Raw genomic sequence first — 20,954 nt, 5'->3', positions numbered from 1 at the left:
ATACAGACAGACAGCACACCATTCATGGATAAAATAAAAAAAAGTAGGCAATAGCAAAGAACCCAAATGAACATCACTGTTGACAGGATAAGAGGGAAAAGTTGCATCATTAAGTACTGCAATGGTTTTGCCAAAGAGGAAGCGATGCATTAGGAAATGGAAGAGAAGAAAACAGGTTTAGAAAGCAAACTTGTGCCACATCTGTTAAATGGTTTGTAAGTGTCAAGGGCCATGAAAAAAATTTCAACATAATCTAAGAAAAGAGGACTAAAGGTGAATAACATGGAAGGGATCATCAGTGAAGGAACATTGCACTGTGAAAGTCATTATGGTGATCTGGAACACGGGAAAAGGATTCTAAGTGTTTGAGAAAGACTTCAGATACAGCAGAAGTAATAGTAATATGCCAGTAGCTAAGAGTTGGAATGCTCTCCCATCTTACGGATGGGCTGCACCAAAACATGCTTCCAAGTGAAGAAAATACCTGGATTTTAATACATATGAAATAAGAGGAGCAAGAAGTCTCTCATGCTCTTGGGACAGACCATAGAGTGAGAAAAATATACTCATTTTCAAATGGATTTCTGACCTATAACTTGAAATGCATTTTTTTTCATACTTGATTGCCATTTCCTGTGCAAGCAATGTAGTGCTAGGAACAAAGAAAGGCCACATCTGCTATCATGCATGATGCACTAAAACCACAGCTCTCTATCCACAACCAGGCCCCACAAACCTTTCCATGGTAAACTCAGATGCTTCTCATACCCTGGTTCAGTCCAAAGACAGCACATCAACTCCAGTATACCACATCATTATAATTCACTCTATCCCATGCATACCTTTCACCCTCCTGCATTTTCAGGCCCTGATCACTTAAAACCTTTTTCACTCCATCCTTCCATCTCCAATTTGATTTCTCCATTCTCCTTGTTCCCTCCACTTTTAACAAATATATCCTATTTGTTAACCTTACCTCACTCATTTTCTCCATATGTCTAAACCATTTCAGTCCATCCTCTTCAGCTCTCTTAACCACATATCTCTTTACCCTTTCTTTACTTGATTAATTAAACGACCTCACACCACATATTGTCCTCAAACATTTCATTTCCAATACATCCACCCTCCTCCACACAGCCTCATCTACAGCCCATGCCTCACATCCATATATTATTGCTGGGACTACTATTCCCTCAAACATACTCATTTTTGCCCTCCCAGTTAACATTCTCTCTTTCCAAATATTCCTCAGCACTTCCAGAACCTTTGCCTCCTCCCCCACCCTGACTCATTTCTACTTCCTTTCACTGCCATGTCCACTCCCAGGTTTCTAGAACACCTCACTTCCATCAATTTGTCTCCATTCGACCTCACACTCCAGCTAACTTGTCTCTCAAACCTAGTAAACCAATTAAAAAATGCAGATCTAAACAGCTTAACAACTAGAAATAACTAGCTTATTTCATAAATTTCTGATGTAACGATTTAGAAGCTCGGTATATAATAAGTTCACTAAGAACAGATGTTTAATGATACTAAGCATCATGAGAACTGCTCATATGTCTGTATTAAAGTTAAGTACAGTTAAGTGAAGAAACTACTAATCACCATAAAGACATAAATTTTCATGCATGTGCACCTAAGGACAATACATCAATAAAAGAGCAATATACCAGAATCCCACTGCTTTCATGACCAGGTGAGAAGCTGTTGTAAAAAGAATTAATTACACTGTGGCACAAAATGTGAAAAAAAGAATGTGTACTATTGGACATTCATGGATAATGGACAATTTTTTTAAACAGTTTTATATTATGGCTAGCAGTGATTAATTCCTGTTTCATTTACTTGTCATTATGTCATATCTGATATAAATAGGTTTAATTAAATACAATATCTGAAATATTTCTTTAATCAATATAGCCTAATGACCTGTAATTCTAGTTATCAAACATCTGTGATTAAACTTTTCCAACTTAACAATGACTGGTATGCTTACTCCATGAAAGCATTCAATATCAGTTTAAGGTAAATGCATAATCATAAATGACATGAAAATACTGAAATGCCCCATTTTCTATAAATTTTGATTTTAAAGGTTCGCTTCTTAACTTATGCACTTACAGCTCCGCTTTTATGCTACTCTTAATGACTGGTTTTGACTGCATTTATGATATGTCACCTGAAGATCAACAGTGAAGAGTTGTGCCCATGGGGTTCTTATAGCCTGAATAATGTGGCACGCAGCAACAGACGAAGCAACATGAAGATCCCATGATGTTTCTACTCCTGTTACTTCATCCATAAACTGCAGGCAAACATGACTTTCACTATGCACTTCCTGGGAATTATAATGAATTTCTATTTAGTATCATATAGCACAGCTGAAGGTAGTTACTAATACATTTACATTTTCATAATAGAAAATAATTTGTTTTTAAGGTAGAAAAACTTTTTCTCTCCGAGTCATTATACCATGAACAGCAAGATATTCCTTTTGGAATACTGGGTTAGGATTATTTCTACCCTCATAAAGTTAGTTAAGAAGCTCTCATATCCTCATCTTTTTTGTTGGGTGTTCTTCAAATCACTGAACACTCTTGCTCATTAAATGGGTTTGCTTCTAGCTAATCAGCAACTACCACCAAGTTGCTGTAACCTACCTACTCCTGGCCAACTAAAAGCAGTCACAGGAGGTAAAGAGACAAGATTTTCCAAAAGTGGAAAGGAAAGTCAGGCATGGCAAGAATAACATGGAAATTGCTTCAGACCCTCCATCCCTCAAAGTTCTGTCCTGTCTCCGACACTTTCCTCCTTTTTATTATCAATTTCCTTCTACAAATAACCAAATGTACTTGTATGCTGATAACTCAACACTGCATTCCTCCACATCCTTAAAATCTGCTCCTTCTTTTCTCACTTAATATACATCTTGCCTTGATACCACTTCCTTATCAAACTTAGACAGGATATCTCAGTGGAGTGGACAAAATCTAGTAAAGTTTAATGCCTCCACGACTAAGTCTGTCTATCTCTCCATCAAAAATTCCTCACAGCTTTCCTCTCTCCTTTGATAAATCTGTAATTCCTGAACAGAATCCAGTGAAGTTTAATACCTCCAAAACCAAGTTTCTATCCATCTCTTCATCAAAAATTCCTTACAGCTTTCCTCTCTCCCTTGGTAAATCCATAATTCCTTTCCTCTCTCTTTTGATAAATCTGTAATTCCACCTCTTGACTCAATGAAAATACTTGGTATTACTGTAACACCTACACTATCCTGGAAACCTTTCATTACGGAAATATCTAAGTTTACCTCTAAGAAATTGGGAGTCCCATTTAAATGTACAAATTTTCTTTCTCCTACAAGTTCCTCTATTCATACAAAAGAATGATCTGTCCTTGTACAGAGTACTGCTCTTGCATCTGTAGTGGTTCTAGCTCCACATCCTTACTCGACAGAGTAGAGTCAACAGCATTCCAACTTATGTACTCTCCCAGGCTAATCTCAAAACTTCACCAACTAGTTCACTTTCCCTCTACTATAGTTATTCCTTTGGTTTTTGCTCTCAGGAGCTGGCTGTTCACACCATTAGCTAAACCACCAAATACTCAGAAAGCTGCTGTGTCACATGAGTACTCTGTGGAAGCTGGCAACTTTGGTGTGAGCTGTTTTGATAACTGCTTCTTTTCCCACACTTGAAGCTTAGAGTTCTTTATCCTCCCATGACTTTCTCAATAACTATATTGGCACATTCTAATGGATGCATTATTCACCTCCAAAATTTGTGAATAAATTTCCTTGTCTCTTCTTTCTCCTCTTCATTAACCACTTTATATTTCAATTAAAGCCTAGCCTTGATGTGAAATTTTGTTGGTGACTAGCCTTGATGTGAAATTTTGTTGGTGACTAGAGCCTCCAACATAATAAATAAGTAAATGAATAAATCAATAAATTAAATAAATAATTCTACCTCTGTATTCCACAAATGTCATAGAAGGTGACTAAAGGGGATGGGAGTGGGAGGCTGGAAACCTTCCCCTTCTTATATTTCAATTTCTAAAAGAGGAAAAAGGAGTCAGGTGGGGAGTTCTCATCCTCATTGAAGGCTCAGAATAGGGTGTCTGAATGTGTGTGGATGTAACCAAGATGAGAAGAGAGAGGTAATATGTTTGAGGAAAGAAACCTGTATGTTCTGGCTCACAGTGAAATGAAGTTCAAGGGTAAAAGGCAAGAATGATTTGGAAATGTCTTGGTAGCAAAGTCAGGGGTTGGTGAGAGATCAAGACCTAAGGAAGAAGTAGCATTACTCCTGAAGCAGGAGTTGTGGGAGTGTGTGCTAGTGTAAGAAATCAAATTCTAGATTGATGTAGGTAAAACTGAAAGTGGATGCTGCTTATGTACCTGGCCATGAGAAGAAAGATCACAAGAGGAAAGTGTTCTGAGAGCAGCTGAGTGTGTCAGCAGTTTTGATGAACGAGACCAGGTATTTGTGATAGGTGATTTAATGCGAAGGTTAGTAAAGTGGCAGTTGTGGGTATAATTGTGAACATGGGGTATTCAGTGTTATGAATGGAAATGGTGTTGAACTTGTGGAGTTATGTGCTGAAAAAGGACAGGTGATTGGGGGAAATCGTGAAGAGCTTGTGGAATTATGTGCTGAAAAAGGACTGGTGATTAGGAATACCTGAATGAAAAGAGAGACATACATGACTATATGTATATGAGTAGGAGAGATGGTCAGTGGGCATCATTAGATTATGTACCAACTGATAGGCTTGTAAGAGAGAGTTTGGATATAAACGTGCTGAGAGGGGTAGCTGGTGGGATGCATGATCACTATCTTGTGGAGGCGAGGTTGAAGACACGTAAGAGGTTTTCGAAAAAGAGGAAACAATGTTGTGAAGAGAGTGGTGAGAGTAAGTGAGCTTGGAAAGGAGACTTGTATGGAGAAATAACTGGAGAGACAGAGCATAGACTGGCAAAAGGTGAGAGCAAATGAGGTGAGGGGATTGGGTTAGGAATGGAATGTATCTAGGGAAGTAGTGACTGCATGTGCAAGAGATGCCTGTGGCATGCAAAAGGTGGGAGTTGGGCAAATTAGAAAGAGTAATGAGTGGTGGGATGAAGAAGTAATGTTGCTAAATAAAACAAAACAAGAGGCATTTGAAAGGTACTTACACAGAAGGATTGCAAATGATTGGGAGATAATAGAAAGTGGCAGGAAGTCATGAGGAAAGTGCAAGGGTTGAAAAACATGGCAAACAAGAGTTGGGATGAGAGACTATCATTAAACTTTAAGGAGAATAAGGGGAAATGATAACAGGTAATGATGGAGTGAGGAGGAGATGGAGTAGGTATTTTGATGGACAGTTAAATGTATTTGATGATACAGCGGCAGAGGTAGGGTGTTCTGGTCGGGGTGGTATGCAAAGTGGGAGGGTCAGGGAGGTTGGTTTGAAGAGAAGAGGTGGTGAAAGTCATGCAAAACATGAAATCCAGCAAGGCGGTGGGAGTCGATGGTACTGCAGTTGAATTTACTAAGAAGAGGGGAATGTGCTGTTGATTGGTTGGTTAGGGTATTCAATGTATGTATGGAACATGGTGAAGTGCCTGAGGAATGGAGGAATGATTGTATAATGCAACTGTGTAAAGGCAAATGGAATAAAGGTAAGTGTTCATACTACAGAGGCATAAGTCTGTTGAGTATGGTTTGGTCATATGGAGAGAAAGAGTGAGGAAGATTGACAAAGAGGATATATGTGTCAGAGGTGGAGGGAACGAGGAGAAGTGGGAGACCAGAGTGGACGTGGAAGGATGGAGTGAAAAAGATTTTGAACGATCGGGGCCTGAACATACAGGAGGGTGAAAGGCGTGCAAGGAATAGGGTGAATTGGAATGATGTGGTACAAAACAAGAATACTATAAAGTGAGTGGAATAAATCTTACGTACTGAATCATGTTATGTAATATTGACCTAAAGGAGAATGAACTAAAGAAAGATGGATCAAGAACACAGAGAAGACTAATGAGTCACAAAATTACAAGAAGTATTTCTAAAAAGTTAAGTGGCATCTGAGAACGTGTGTTAGTCCAATAGCAGGTTAAAATCTTGATATAAAAACAAAATAACTTACAATGGCTGTAATGTTGGAAATTTTCTGTGTAATATTCAACTTAAGCTTGCATTCTGGTGCTGGGGGTAAATACCACTCTAGGTCAGCATGGAACAACACCACATCAGTATCTGTTATTGCCAGGAACTGGCTCTCACTGCATCCACCTTCTACAAAGAAAACACTTTTTATATTATGTTGTCCAACACCTTATCCCATTTTCAAATTAACTGGGCAAAAAAACATTTATGAATATCACATTAAACTTTTCACTTGTATATCTTAGCTTCGGTGCTTGACCAAATGCAAAAACATTCATGTTCTATTTTCTATAAAGATAATGTACAAATAATAGATAATGTAGATGACAAAGAATGTGATACTGAAATTAGACAAAGAAAGGCTGCATTCTCTCACATCCATTCTCTAGCTTTAACCTGTAATGTACTTTTCATCTTACACAAGGCTTTCACCAACTCTTCTCTCTTCACCATGCTACTTTCCAAGACTCTCTCATTTTGTACAACTGCCACTATATACACAAATATGCAGAAAATCACAACAAACAATAGACTTCGTAAATGTAGAAACACCACTAGGAAAACGAAACACAAGAATCCTGAGGGCTTTGATGTATTATGTATACATGACCTCTATTGGTGTGTGTGTTCTAGTACATGCATAAAACTAAAGGAAAATGAAATATTTTAAGTTCCCATGTGCACTTTCGTGTAATGATCACATCGTCATGGGAGATGCAAGAATGAGACAGATGATGCAGAACCATCAGTTCATATACAAGGATGAGACATAGCTAAGATGCCATTGGTAATGCTTGTTTACCAATGGCATCTTAGTTATGTCTCTTCCTCATATATCAGCTGACTGTTCTACATCTATCTCATTCCTGTATCTCCCCTGACGATGTTCTCATTACAAGAAAGCGCACTTGGGAACTTATCATGTTTCATTTTCTTGTGGTTTTATGCATAACCGCTATTCTGTATCATTCTCTTGTGGTTTTATGCATAACCGCTATTCTATCTATTTCTCTCTCTGTAACTAGTCTTCTGAAAATGTGGTAATACATGAAAGCTCTCAAGATTCTTGTGTATCTTTTTCCTTGTGGTGTTTCTGCATACATGCATGCATACACATACACACACACACAAACACACACGCAAATATCATCATCATTATTATTACTATTATTATTCTACGTGATCGCTGTCTCCTGCATCAGAGGTAGCGCCACGAAACAGATGAAGAATGGCCTATCCACTTATATACAAACATATATACATAAACGCCCATACATGCTCATATACATACATATACAGACATATACATATATACAGATGTACATATTTACACTTGCTTGCCTTCATCCATTCCTGTTGCTACCCTGCCCCACAGGAAACAGCATCGCTAACCCCCGCCACTTCAGCGAGACAGTGCCAGGAAAATAGACAAAAAAGGCCACATTTGTTCACACTCAGTCTCTAGCTGTCATCCATCTCATCAGCCTACTGTCTGGTAATGAGTTAACTTCAACAAGGCTCCATCATCTCATTCCAATCCAAGTGATCCTTTCCTAGCTACTATGTTGAAGTAATGCTACCTTAGAAATGCAAGAAGCTTCTGGGAAAGGGGTCCTTAGAAAGATATGAATCATAAATAAAATATATGTACAATATAACCCCAGGAACCCTTCCAAAAATTCAGGGATTCCTGCAGCTAAGATATACTCAGTAGCAGGGACAGGATGGATTCTTTTGAAGCATCAAGTTCTCTGAGGAAAGTATACTTTATTCCATCAACTGATGATGACACAGCCTTGCCAAAGTGACTTTTCACATGAAGTATAACATCAAGCCGGCAGAGTCTGGTAACAATGAACATATATAGGTGAACATAACTGATGTTAAAGGCCTCCTACCTACCATTATGCCCTAGGAGCTCCTTCCTTCTTTCAAGGGGCCTTTACAGCCCTAAGAAAGTCAGCCATGTCCACTGGACAGGACTACAGTTCATAAAGTGTTATGCTGTGTTTATGTCTACGTGGAGCATGTGTGGGAAAATTAGCAATAAGTGCTCAGCATCTTCATAGTGGTAGTTGAATCATTGGCATATGGGGTCTTAAAATATGGTGAATTGGTGTTAGTAGTATTCTATTCCCTGGGGATAGGGGAGAAAGAATACTTCCCACGTATTCCCTGCGTGTCGTAGAAGGCGACTAAAAGGGAAGGGAGCAGGGGGCTGGAAATCCTCCCCTCTTTTTTTTTTTTTTTCCAAAGGAAGGAACAGAGAAGGAGGCTGGATGAGGATGTTTCCTCAGAGGCCCAGTCCTCTGTTCTTAACGCTACCTTGCTGACGCGGGAAATGGCGAATAGTATGAAAGAAAGAAAGAAGTATTCTAGAAATGGGTGATGTCCAGAATGTAGATAAAGTTTAAATAGTACATGTCTGAGAAGTGTGATTTCAGATGGGTGCATGACTGATGGGGTAGCACTCAATACTCCAATGGAAGGGCTGCCGTTTAGTGCAGGTTTGGTATGCACGATTTGTCAGCAATGTGTTTGTTGAGGGGCTAAGGGAACTGTGATTAAGCTTGCTAAGTGTGAAGCAGGGGTAAGCTTTTAATTTCTGCCTGGGAGATGGGATAAGGAATGTTACTGGACAGTATCAGAAGTGCTTCATGTGTGGGCATTTTGTATCTTTTTTGATGAGTGTCAGAGTTAATTACCTTTTAGTGATTAGGTTTGTGTTAGTGTTGTTTAGTATTTGGATTTGTTCTGTGACTTTTAGTGATTGGTGTTAACATTTGCTCTGCAAATTTTAGTAATAGAGAGTGGCTTTTTTTAAGATGGTTTCTTTGCTATACACAGTATGCACCTTGTGGGGACTACATCTATATGTGGTTACTCCATGAGTGAAAAGTCACCTTCAACATGGTTGTATCATCAACAAATGAAAAGGAATACAGTCTCATCATGAAATTTTTGCTCTAAAGGAGTCCATCACTTCCCTGGTCCTAATTGAAGCACAATCTTGAACCTGCAGAAGCACCATTCAAGGGGTCCAAGTGTTGTATAGAAATTCTGTTCACTATGAATGTTATTCAATACTAACCGAGGAGAATGGAGATTATAGCAAAAATGGAAGGTGTGGACTCTTCCTGTGATGATCCTACAGCTTCCTGGATGAGTTTGGTGAGGATTTCTTCCTGGGATGGGCTGCACTCCTCTATGTTTGGGGTTATGCTGCAGTCATCTAGCAGCTCTAAGGAAATAATTTTGAATGTTTATTAAAATTATTGAAAATACCATTCATCTAAATCAAGTTGATAAACCGTAAGTAACATGGAATGAGATAACATTCTCATAAACATGAAGAAAATACATCAGCAATTCCTATACAAATCCCAATCAGGTCTTTGAACACAACTTAGTGTGTGAATGTATGGGCAAATATATGTATGGCGTTACTGGACTCCACATATCTGAGGTTACACGAAGAGCAAAGAATTCCCTTTGTTAAATCTATATCATATACATCACTGGGAGTACAATCTCATCAAAGAACTTCTTACTCCAAAGGAATTTACATTTCCCTGCTACTGAAAGTAGTGCAGTCATGGGATGCATGAACCTATAGGAAAGTCATGAGTGATACTAGGGCTCTTTTTATAGAAACTAGTCTTGGGTTAATCATAAACACTGCAAGAGAGTTAGTTGCCCTCTGCCAGTGGCCTGTTTAGGGTGAAACATTAAAGGCTACATTGCCGCACTGGAGTTCACCAGGAGACTGTTTTGCCATGACCAGCCACTGAGGGAGTTCCTGAACAGAACAGGCATCAGAAATACTAATAAATAGGGATATCATAAAAATGTGTACGAATAGGAAGAGAGGAAAGTAATTGCTTCCCAGTGAATGTTGGTTTGCAGCAGGGGTGTGCGATGTCTCCATGGTTGTTTAATTTGTTTATGGATGGGGTTGTTAGGGAGGTGAATGCAAGAGTTTTGGAGGGAGGGGCAAGTATGCTGTCTGTTGTGGATGAGAGGGCTTGGGAAGTGAGTCAGTTGTTCGCTGATGGTTCAGTGCTGGTGGCTGATTCAGGTGAGAAACTACAGAAGCTGGTGACTGAATTTGAGTAAAGTGTGTGAAAGAAGAGAGTTGAGAGCAAATGTGAATAAGAGCAAGGTTATTTGGTTCAGTGGGGTTGAGGGACAAGTCAACTGGGAGGTAAGTTTGAATGGAGAAAAACTGGGGAAAGTGAAGTGCTTTAGATATCTGGGAGTGGATTTAGCAGTGGATGGAACCATGGAAGCAGAAGTGAGTAACAGGGTGGGGGAGGGGGCAAATGTTCTGGGAGCGTTGAAGAATGTGTGGAAGGCGAGAACGTTATCTCGGAAAGCAAAAATGGGTATGTTTGAAGGAATAGTGGTTCCCACAATGTTATATGGTTGCAAGGCTAGGGCTATAGATAGGGTTGTGCAGAGTAGGGTGGATGTGTTAGGAGTGAGATGTTTGAGGACAATTTGTAGTGTGAAGTGGTTTGATCAAGTATTGAAAGGGAGAGAAAGATGTGTGGTAATAAAAGGAGTGTGGTTGAGAAAGCAGAGGAGGGTGTATTGGTTTGGTCACATGGAGAGAATAAGTGAGGAAAGATCGAAAATTGACAAAGAGGATATATGTGTCAGAGGTGGAGGGAACAAGAAGTGGGAGTCCAAACTGGAGGTGGAAGGATGGAGTGAAAAGAGTTTGAGCGATCAGGGCCTGAACATTCAGGAGGGTGAAAAGCATGCAAGGAATATAGTGAATTGTAACGATGTGGTATACCGGGGTCGACGTGCTGTCAATGGATTGAACCAGGGCATGTGAAGCGTCTGGGGTAAACCATGGAAAGGTCTGTGGGGCCTGGATGTGGAAAGGTAGCTGTGGTTCCGATGCATTACACATGACAGCTAGAGACCGAGTATGAATGAATGTGGCCTTTTTTGTCTGTTCCCGGCACTGCCTCGCTGGTTGGGGGGATGCTATTTCGTGTGTGGCAGGGTGGTGATGGGAATGGATGAAGGCTGCAAGTATGGATATGCAAATGTGTATATGAAATAACCCCCTCCCCTTGCATGTGTGGGAGGCAGTGCTAGGAAAAGACAACAAAGGCCACATTCATTCACACTCAGTCTCTAGGTTTCAAGTATAATGCACTGAAACCACAGCTCCCTTTCCACATCCAGGCCCCACAAAACTTTCCATGGTTTACCCAAGACGCTTCACATGCCCTAGTTCACATCCAATGATAGCACATCCACCCAAATATACCACATCATTCCAATTCACTCTATTCCTTGCACGCATTTCACCCTCCTGCATGTTCAGGCCCCGATCACTCAAAATCTTTTTCACTCCATCCATCCACCTCCAATCTGGTCTCCCACTTCTCCTCGTTCCCTCAACCTCTGACACATATATCCTCTATGCCAATCTTTCCTCACTCATTCTCTCCATGTGACCTAACCATTTCAATACACCCTCTTCAGCTCTCTCAACAACACTTTTTTATTACCATACATCTCTCTTACCCTTCCATTACTTACTCGATCAAACCACCTCACACAACATATTGTCCTCAAACATCTCATTTCCAACACATCCACCCTCCTCCACACAACCCTCTGCACAACCCTATCCATAGCCCATGCCTCGCAACCATATAACATTGTTGGAACCACTATTCCTTCAAACATACCCATTTTTGCTTTCCGAGATAATGTACTTGCCTTTCACACATTCTTCAAGGCTTCCAGAACTTTTGCCCCCTCCCCCACCCTGTGACTCACTTCCGCTTCCATGGTTCCATCCTCTGCCAGATCCACTCCCAGATATCTAAAACACTTCACTTCCTCCAGTTTTTCACCATTCAAACTTACCTCCTAATTGACTTGTCCCTCAACCCTACATTACCAAATAACCTTGCTCTTATTCAAATTTACTCTCAGCTTTCTTCTTTCACACACTTTACCAAACTCAGTCACCAGCTTCTACAGTTTCTCACCCGAATCAGACACCAGCTCTGTATCATCAGTGACAACAACGGACTCACTTCCCAAGCCCACTCATCCATAACAGACTGCATACTTGCCCCTCTCTCCAAAACTCTTGCATGCACCTCCCTAACAACCCCATCTGTAAACAACTTAAACACAACCATGGAGACAACACGCACCTTTGCCGCAAACCGATATTCACTTTCCTCTCTTCCTACTCGTAAACATGCCTCACATCCTCGATAAAAAAATTTCACTGCTTCTAGCAACTTGCCTCCCACACCATATACTCTTAATACCTTCCACAGAACATCTCCATCAACTCTATCATATGCCTTCAGATCCATAAATGCTACATACAAATCCATCTGTTTTTCTAAGTGTTTTTCACACACATTCTTCAAAGCAAACACCTGATCCACACATACTCTACCACTTCTGAAACCACACTGCTCTTCCCCAATCTGATGCTCTGTACATGTCTTCATCCTCTCAATCAATACCCTCCCATATAATTTCCCAGGAATACTCAACAAGCTTATACCACTGAAATTTGAACACTCACCTTTATCCCCTTTGCCTTCAAACAATGGCACTATGCATGCATTCCACCAATCCTCAGGCACTTCACCATGAGCCATACATACATTGAATATCCTCACCAACCAGTCAACAACACAGTCACCCGCTTTTTCAATAAATTCCACTGCAATACCATCCAAACCTGCTGCCTTGCCGCCTTTCATCTTCTGCAAAGCTTTCACTACCTCTTCTCTGTTTACCAAATCATTCTCCCTGACCCTCTCACTTCGCACACCACCTCGACCAAAACACCCTATATCTGCCACTCTATCATCTAATACATTCAACAAACCTTGAAAATACTCACTCCATCTCTTTCTCACATCACCACTACTTGTTATTACCTCCCCATTAGCCCCCTTCACTGATGTTTCCATTTGTTTCCCATTTGTTCTCTTGCTGAAATGCATATGTATGTATATGTGTGTGTGTATGTATACATATACATGTGTATGTGGGTGGGTTGGGCCATTCCTTGTCCGTTTCCTTGCGCTACCTCGCTAATGCAGGAAACAGCGGTTAACTATTATAATAATAATAATAATGATAATAATCATAATCTTTTTCTTTCAAACTATTCGCCATTTCCCGCATTAGCAAGGTAGCGTTAAGAACAGAGGACTGGGCCTCTGAGGGAATATCCTCACCTGGCCCCCTTCTCTGTTCCTTCTTTTGGAAAATTAAAAAAAAAACAAGAGGGGAGGATTTCCAGCCCCCCGCTCCCTCCCCTTTTAGTTGCCTTCTACGACACGCAGGGAATACGTGGGAAGTATTCTTTCTCCCCTATCCCCATGGATAAATAATAATAATAATACTAATAATAATAATAATGATAATATATTTCTTATACTTTCTTTCATACCTGTTTGCTGTTTCCCCAGGTTAGTGAGGTAAAGTCAGGATCACATGAAGGAAAGGCCTATATGCTTACATCAGTTCTCTAGCTGTCATATGTAATGCACTGAAACCGCAACCCCCTATCCACAACCAGGTCCTACAGACCTTTCTCCAGTTTCTGGCTGCTTCATATGTCCTGGTTCATTCCACTAACAGCACTCAACATCAGCAGTCACACTATGAGTGACTGTTTTGTAAAACAACCTGGACAATAATACACTGTTGCTACTGTTACTGTCCAGGCAAATCTTCTACCACACCAACATTGCATTACAATGCTAAGCAAGCATCAGTTCAAGCCAATCATCTGTAAATGATGCTTCAAGTTACTGTTTGCTAGTTGCTAAACAGAAGCTGTGGTCATGGCTGATTCAAGGATATCATAGTGTACTTTACATGACTCTCAATATACACTTATAAAGGATGAGTTTTGTGACATTTGGTTTTTTCAAAATGTATGTACCACCTTCAGCAAACTCCTCATCAAATGAGATTAATAAACAATCACTACTCAGAAATTAAGAGACAATTTGATCAAATATAGGCATTGTAAACAATATAAACACTGAATGACCATCATCTGGGAAGGACTACTGAAGGGTTTGAGGTAATTCACCAACAAGTTTAAGAATCCAATGATAATTCATCAAACAGTATCACCTGGGTTGTAAGTGCTCTGTCTTGTATGTTCTACCAATAAAACATCTGATCAGTTGTGAAATCAATATCATGTTGATACTTTTGAAGACAGAAATATAAAACTTACTTATCTAAAACTGCCATTCCTACCTATACTTCTTGTTACAACTAAAAAAATTTAGATTTAGAACATACCACTAAAAAAATTGAAGAAGCAGTTTGCTCGATGAGAGTCAGCTAGTGACACCAACAAGACTTTATCACCAACAGACAGTGCTAAACCTTGCCGCTGATACAGACTATGGATTGTATCCACATCTGACAACTTGTGAGATGAGCATAATTCTAGCCAGGTTTGGGGACTGTCACTAAAAAATACAGGAAAATTAAGCATAATCATAAAATTACAAATTCAGAAAGAATATGCAAGTTTTATCATATTTCACACCATTACCAGTAATTCCATTCCCATTTGCATGAGAAGGATGAAGTGCCTAAAGGCATACACCTTCTGTGAGAATTAATCTTAGACACTTGGAACACCCCAAAGCTAGTAAAGGATATGGATAATCAATTCCTTTATAAAGGCTTGGTACACTGGTACCCACTTACCTTACTTGTTCAAAAAACTTGAACTGTTTATCTATTCACTTAATCATAAGAATATCTTATGCAGAGCTGTATTCTTATGAATTCTGAGCTCAAACAAACAAAATCCCCTTGTCACACATAACTCTTGACAAGACTTAACTCGCACAACTCATTCTTTGTAACTACACACTTTCCTGCACTGAAGGCTATGCACTAGCTCCGCCTTTTGGCAAAATGATAGGAGTAGAAATAGCAGGCATGAACATTTGACAAAAGCATTAGGTAAAAACAAAAGGTAGTAGTAGTAGTAGATGGGAACATTAGGAAGGAGTATTAGGTAGAAGTAGTCAAGAAGTAAATGAGCTAAGAGCCTCGGCACATGCTGCGCTAGAGCTGTCCTCTGCCAGTGGTCTCTTAAGGGTGAGGCACTAAAGACTAAAAACAGCACTGGAGTTCACTAGTTATGGAGACTCTATTGCCATGGCCACCCTTCTGAGGAGTTCCAGTTGGGGAACAGGCATCAGGGATATACAGAGATAGATTAGGTAGAAGTAATGGGCAGAACATTAGGTAGGAGCATTAAGTAGTAGTAGTCAGTTGGATCATTAAGTAAGAGCTTCTGAAAACACTGCACAAGAATTGCCCTCTGCCAGTGGCCTATTAAGGGTGAGGTGCTATAGGGTAAAAAGTGGCACTGCCATTACATTAAGGAGACTCTTATGCCATGACCACTCACTTCAGGAAGTTCCCAAAGGGAACAATCATCAAAGATTTAGACTGATAGACATGGCTATAGGTTTCCTTCTTTATCAAAACTTAATCAACTCCTTTCCTTTGGAAAAGGAATATAACTAAAATTAGGAAAATGAATAGGCATTATTTCCATTTGTTTCTTTTCAGGTGAGTTTTACACTAGTGTTGCCCCATCCTTTTACCTTGTAGATACGTACCATGGCTTTACTTCTCCAGAAAGGTTTGGGAATATCTTAGGGGTACCTAAAGTCAAGGTTTGTGTAAGGCAAGAGCTAAGGAAGGGTAACACTGCTACTCAGGGAATTGCTGAAACGTGTGAAGGAGCATAGGGAAGAAAGTACCAGAAGGATGTGGATAAAAACTGAAGTGGGTTATGAGAGGTGGGTGATTATAAGCACTTCTGTACCTGGATATGAGAGAAGTAAGGATGAGAGAGACATATTCTGGGAGTGAGTGTGTCATAGGAATACAGACAAAAAAGCCATATTTGTTCACACTCAGTCTCTAGCTGTCATGTGTAATGCACTGAAACTAAAGCTCCCTATCCACATCCAGGCCCCACAGACCTTTGCATGGTTTACCCCAGATGCTTCACATGGCCTGGTTAATACATTTCCCCCAATCCTCGGGCATAAGCTTCTGTTTACATGCTAAATTAAATATCAGATGCATCCACTCACACTTTCTCCTCCATATTTCATCATATCAGCTGTAATCCCATCCACACCAGGTGCCTTTCCCACCTTCAGCCTCATTACTACCCTTCTTACATCCCATTTTCCTATTTCTAACATGTAACAACCTTCTGCTGATTCTGCACAGTGGTTTGGAGGCCACTTTATGGTAATTTTTGGATTTACTGAGAATTCTATAATTTCAAGTGATAGCTGGACAAGACATAAGAAATGTCATATCTGCAGTGCCTTCTGTTGGATTCAACTAACGACTGTAAATTCCTAATCTCTCCATCAAGTATGAAAAAGGCAAAGAACTAAGAATGCAAAATCACTGATTGTAGATTGCAATCTACAGCAATCTTATTACTTTAAATAACCTAGAAGTGAATGCAATATATCACAAAAACTTTATGGAATGGAAAGCCTTCACAAATATTCATCTTCCTTTATCATGATGTTAAAAAAAATAATGAAATAACACACTTTTAATGTAACTTACTCTTCCTGAGCAACAATTTCTAATATGTACAGTTTCTTATTTGAGATCACAAGAAGACCCTGGAACTCTCTTCTTCCCCCCTTGACCAGCAACACAGCCTATTGAAATAAAATGCAAAAAATCAATAAAAAACATTCGTACATTCATACATAAGACAAGGGACATCAAATTAACAATCTGACAAATTACTTATGGAAAAACACCCTTACTTTTTATAAATTCTAATAAAATCATATCAATACAAGTTTTAAACACTAAAACATTCAATCTCTATTTTCATTATTCAAACCTTTTCTTAATCATGCTTCTATATCAAGAAATCAGGCTTTAGAGTACAGCTTTCTTCCTTGCTTAAAAAGGGGCAAAGTTAAGAGTCTATAACTTCCATATTTTGCCTAGATATTCTATTTCGCTGGAGTTACTAAACAGGCACCGCAAATTCAATACACACTAAACAACCTCATCTACAATCCACTGCTTTACAAACCTCTTAAACTTTATCTATCACAATCTACTTACCTATATAGAATACCTATGAAGGAATTTTGCATGAGCAGAGGGATATCATACAGAAATCACCATGCAGTCCATGTAGTCTTTGGAAAAAGAAGGAATGCGTAACAAACTTCTTAGACTGTGAGCACTTAGACAAAAGGGAAGGTTAGGTGGACTCTTTGTATTAAATACTAGAAAGCACTGTACTGTACAGGGGGCTAATGCAGAAGCTGGATCACCAGGAAGGAATAAGGGAAAACTGCTTTGGACAGAGTGTTATCTCAGTGGAAGGGAACAAGGAATGTTTGTCAGAGGAGCATACTCCAAATGAGTTGAGATAACCAACAGAGTGCCATTACAAGTACCATTACACTTCTTACTGTATATAAATGACTTTCCTGAAGGAACGGACTCCTATCTGAATATTTGAAGATGATGCTAAGAAGTTAAACTCCCTCTCTGTATAGTACATATGGTTAAAAACATGCTCAATTTTTTTGAGAGGCATTCACACATTTTCAGGTATGTTTCCAAGTACTGTACCAGACTTAAAAATTTTGCACCTACCTTAAACTGACACTTTCAAATGTAGGACATTGGAATTTATATGTTGCCATGCAAAAATTCTCATCCATTTCTCTCCTGTTTTCTCTCCAGCTCCTTAAATCCTTAATTCTGCTTGTGAAGTGCTTCAGTAATCTTATCAGTTTTTTTTTATTGCCATCTCTTTATGTGGTGACCACAAAACACAAAGACACATTAGCTTTTATGTAGACACTGAAAAATTTCATAAATTTTATATCTCTTGTTGTCAGCAATCTCTATCATTCTGCTCATTACTTGGCTTGAGGGTACAATTCTTTGAATCCATTCCTTGAATGCAAGCTTTCCATATATAGCAAATCTCTCATCTCTGATGTTTTCTTCACCCTTATCTCTTTTCCAATTGGACACTATCATTTTGTTAGCTATTCCACAGTTTATCAGCTCATATTTCTCTTTGCTGAATTACATTAGGTTCTTTTCCAGGTATACATCAACAGTGTTAAGTTTTCTTTGTGATATTTCTTAGTCTTCTACATTCACCATCTTATATATTCTTAAGGTGTCTGCAGAACACCTAACTATACTTTCCCTCAAATCCTTGTCACTGTTTCATATCACAGAACCCTACACATTTAGTAAGAAACTAACTACACCCATAATTAAACAGGAGTCACGAAAAACTTAACAAAATCCACCATGCAACAACTATTCACCCACCCCTCACATTCATCAACATCTAATACCATCAAAGCCTTAGAGAATTCCCATGGCACTAGCCCTGATAACATATCAAACTTCCATAAAAAGCAATGTGGCAAACAAAGAAAACTTGACAACACACAGCATCTATTCTCAAAGTCTCCAAACCTCTAACTCTCCCTCCTCCAATCACCCTATATCACTTCTGTCATCAGTCTAAACTTAAAAAGTTCTTCCACAAAAGAAACAAGCAACAGATCCTACTCTCACCCATAAGTCATTCTACCACCATGCAAAACATGGACCCCAGAAAATACATGCTGAATGGCTTCAACCATCCTCAGCCCCTTTTTGCACTGTACTAGTAGCAGTCAATATCAACAAAGTATTTCATTATGTGCCCAACACATCATCACACAAAAGATACCTGTTGTAACTCTCCAGAAAAATGATGAATGGTTAACCAATATCATACTAGATCGACAAGCCAATCATTCACTGAAAGTTCACCTTCAAAACTTCTCAGCTCTACAACAGGATTTTCATTGAACAGTTCTTTCTCAAACCCTTTCAATCTCTTCCTACATGATCTATCACCTCACGCAAACCAGTGTGAAAGTCCTCTAGTATGCAAAGAACCATCACAACAAACATCACACTTCTATGACACTGAGTAGCACAAAGCAGAATGGCTGCAGTCCCACAAAAATCTATTGTCACCCTCTTACGACACTCATTAACGTAACCTGCACCCTACCATAATCCTAAACAGTTAAACACGTTCACCAGATCTCCAACCAAAATGGGTATCACAGGCAATGCACACATGGCATTTACTTAATATATCACAGATATCAAAACAAAGGCCTTGAACACAGCAAGCACTCTTAGAAGAACACTAACTGGTCCTAGTTTTGTATTCTCAACAAAAGATCACCTACTCCATCCTAAATTACGCATCCATTACCTGATCATCCACTTCGTTAAAATAAATAATAACAAAACTGCAAATCACATAAAACAGAGTCCCTTCAGTTACCTTCTACAACATAGAGATGTGTAAGCATAAGCAGTCATGGTTACACAAGTGGTGGTTAACATAGTTCCACTTAGGATATACATCCATGAAGATGAAGAATAACATGGCTTACATCTCCGAGTCCCATGGGATGCCACAGGTGAGTGACAGTAAAGTAAAGACAGCTCATACTGCATGATGACACTCACCAAGGAAGTTTGTAAACCTTAGAATGAGACTCTTTGCAATAAAAATTGGCCAACCACTTTTTCAGTTTTGTGGAGGGAGGTGTCATGTATCCTTTGCATGAGGATGTGTTAGGGTACCATGTCTAATGTTATGATGATGTCTACTGCCACTAAAATAGTGCTGAGAAGCAACTGTGGTTCATTGAAGCCCTCTAGGATGGCAAGGTGTTAACATTAAAGGTACTCCTGCTCCCTGGAAGGATTTCATAGTCAATTAGAGGCAATATTTAACAATTCAAAATTTCAATACAACCACAAACTTCAAAACTAATACCAGGATCTTCTCAAAAATAATAAACTCTCTTAAAGATCAAAGTCTAAATACGTGACATTAGATGCTATTTTTCTATCCTAGTCATTATATATTTCACAGCATAATTCCATTAACTTCTTGCAGGCACATGGCTCTGATGGAGGATGGGAACAATCCCTGCCAATAAAGAAATAGCCTTATCAATACAGTGTATTCAACCATCTTTCCATTTAGTTCACATGCAATCCTCAAGCTCTGTTGAGTGAATACTTGATTTACCAAACGACTGATTTCTTTAGTCTCCTGTGTTTCAGAATGCATTACCCACAACCTGTGCACCTCAATGATTAATGTATGTTTTAGCAGGCATTTCTGAGATCAGAATCTTTTTACAATGGCTAGCAAACTTCAAGTCTCAAGTGCAGACATCAGCAGGCCACAAGTTTAGTCAAGGAGAATATCAATCTGTGACTACTATCTTATTCTTTAAGGCTGTGACTAGCAGCCCTAACATTAGGTAGAGATAAAAATCTTTGCTGATGTGGCTGAACTTTCTATTTATGAAGCTAAATGCCTTTACATGACAAGACTATCTAGCATGCATCATTTGAATAAAGTGACAATCGCCAAGAGAAAAAAATAATATAAAGCTCAGGGTGCCTCTTACTACCCAAACCTTTATGCAACATAGAATGTCAATGTTTGTCAGTAAAAATGGGTACCTAACTACTTTCCTGCCTCAGTAGCTCCTTCCTTCTTCTAAGGGACCCCCTGAAGCACTCAGGAAGCAAATCCTGTCCACAGGGAAGGACCACAGATCATAAAGTGTAATGATGCTATGCGATTATCTATGGGGATCACATATGGGCAAACAAGCGGTGTGT

At 39.3% G+C, this 20,954-nt stretch overlaps 1 protein-coding gene across 3 annotated transcripts in view; it reads right to left on the bottom strand.

Moving 5' to 3' along the window:
- The window catches only part of LOC139751277 (uncharacterized), a 137,626-nt gene that overhangs the window by 16,517 nt on the left and 100,155 nt on the right, over nucleotides 1–20,954 (bottom strand). For all 3 annotated transcript variants that reach the window (XM_071666588.1, XM_071666589.1, XM_071666590.1), the window contains 5 exons: nucleotides 16,812–16,909; nucleotides 14,487–14,659; nucleotides 9,253–9,402; nucleotides 6,142–6,290; nucleotides 2,186–2,344 (listed from right to left, as the gene is read on the bottom strand). In XM_071666588.1, coding sequence (XP_071522689.1) covers nucleotides 2,186–2,344; nucleotides 6,142–6,290; nucleotides 9,253–9,402; nucleotides 14,487–14,659; nucleotides 16,812–16,909 — 729 coding nt within the window. The remainder of the gene's footprint in view (nucleotides 1–2,185; nucleotides 2,345–6,141; nucleotides 6,291–9,252; nucleotides 9,403–14,486; nucleotides 14,660–16,811; nucleotides 16,910–20,954) is intronic.

This window comes from Panulirus ornatus, chromosome 11 (genome assembly GCF_036320965.1).
Source record: "Panulirus ornatus isolate Po-2019 chromosome 11, ASM3632096v1, whole genome shotgun sequence".
Taxonomy (NCBI): domain Eukaryota; kingdom Metazoa; phylum Arthropoda; class Malacostraca; order Decapoda; family Palinuridae; genus Panulirus; species Panulirus ornatus.
Note: the sequence above shows the minus strand (reverse complement) of the source record. Positions and strands in the feature narration are given on the sequence as shown.